General features: G+C 35.7%; 1 protein-coding gene across 1 annotated transcript; it reads right to left on the bottom strand.

The window, feature by feature from the left end:
• Nucleotides 1-622: 622 nt before the first annotated feature.
• On the bottom strand, nucleotides 623-1,075 carry LOC143588596 (auxin-responsive protein SAUR15-like). The gene has a single exon (XM_077069556.1). The coding sequence runs from the start codon at nucleotides 1,073-1,075 to the stop codon at nucleotides 623-625; it is 453 nt and encodes a 150-aa protein (XP_076925671.1).
• Between the last annotated feature and the right edge of the window lie 498 nt (nucleotides 1,076-1,573).

Genomic DNA, 1,573 nt, shown 5'->3' with positions numbered 1-1,573 from the left:
TTTTTATGTCAAATACTTAAAACTCGATTAACCCGTACTCGTAAAACCTGAACCCGAATAACCCGAACCCGAGTGACCCATGGGAGATTAGGGTCGGGTATGAGTACTCAAAATTTCTCAAACCTAAAGAACCTGACCCGAGAAACCCGAAGATGCAACCCAAATAATACCCCTACAAGGATGTAGTGGCAAACAGACGTAGGGTATTCTAGTTAATCAGCAAAGTGGCCAGGGTGTTTAGTATGAGGTGGAGCCTAACTAACATCTTGATACCATTAGACCAAATACTCTTTAGCATCCAAAATTTTCAAATCTCTTCTTTTTTTTTCTTTTTTTTTATTACAAAAATCTCATAACTTGTCTAGTGATTGCTTATAATGTAACCCTTTTGAATCTTTATAAACCTTAGTAGCAGTGTTTAGTTGTCATTAATCTATTAGTGAATATTCTACTTCTTTCTTATGTTGTGCTCGAATTAATAGATAAAACCCTCAAATTATTAGTATTCCTACTTGTAAATATATATACATATCAAGCTGGAATCTAATATTACAAAATTATACATAAGTCCGTAGTTATTCAACAACTTATATGATTTAGATTTCATGCATATTCTACACACTCAATTCATCTTAACTAACCGTGATGGGGTAAGAACACCATAACCCCCAAATCCTTTGCCCATCTTATGATCATCTCCGGCGTTCACCAACCGCACACGGCTAGGATTAAACATCCTAAACAACCCGTATCTAAACCCGCACCCATGGGGCTCCACTTCTTTAGCTTCTATCTCTCCCACTACCTTGTAAAAAAGATCCACTTCACATGGAAGCAGTATTGGACCGGGTGTATTATACCCGTATTTAATTTCAGCATCTTCTAATAGAATCTGAAACAATGGATGATTTGCATACATCGTCTTGACTGCGAATCGTTGTTTCTCTGGTCCAACGTACACAGGAAAACACCCTTCTGGGGCCACCTTTTTGTTTCCCAAGCCGAGAAAGGATCGAACCCATGTCTTGAGTAGAAAAGTTTTCTTTCGCATGCTTCCATTTGCGGATGGATTCATGTTTCATGAAAGGTTTTGTGTAGAATTAGCTAAGGTTTGGGCATGGTTGAAGAAGTCTTGCTTGTGTTTGGTTTGAGAAGTTTGGAATTTAATAAATAGTGTATGTGTTTATATAACTTTGATGGTGATAAACTGATAATGATGTCATGCATGACTTTGAGATGAGAACTGAACTGAATAATGTCTACTATTTACAGCCACCATGGCTTGATTAAAGAGGTCGATCCATATTTTTTTCTTGCCTTAGAATTGGTATGCAAATCATGATTAGAGGCGTTGATTGTTCTCTATTTTGTTTTAATCATGAGAATCGGTTACTGGAAAATCACGTTACCGTGGAAATACCTTACTAACGGTGAGACTTGAAAAATCACAAGTTGTATAAATTTAGGAGTAAAGTTAGATGAGTAGATGCGTAAGTTTATGATTTAAACAATGAAGTAATGAAAATGTAAACATGTTTAACAAATTAAATGTATATGATTTTAAAAATATATA

Source organism: Bidens hawaiensis, unplaced genomic scaffold (assembly GCF_021521415.1).
Source record: "Bidens hawaiensis isolate Kalapana, Puna unplaced genomic scaffold, B.hawaiensis_p1.1 tig00036501_1, whole genome shotgun sequence".
In the NCBI taxonomy this organism is placed as follows: Eukaryota; Viridiplantae; Streptophyta; class Magnoliopsida; order Asterales; family Asteraceae; genus Bidens; species Bidens hawaiensis.
This window is presented reverse-complemented; position numbering and strand designations above follow the sequence as displayed.

Coding starts and splice junctions, on each gene's coding strand:
- LOC143588596 (XM_077069556.1), bottom strand. CDS start 1,075: ATGAATCCATCCGCAAATGGAAGCATGCGAAAGAAAACTTTTCTACTC.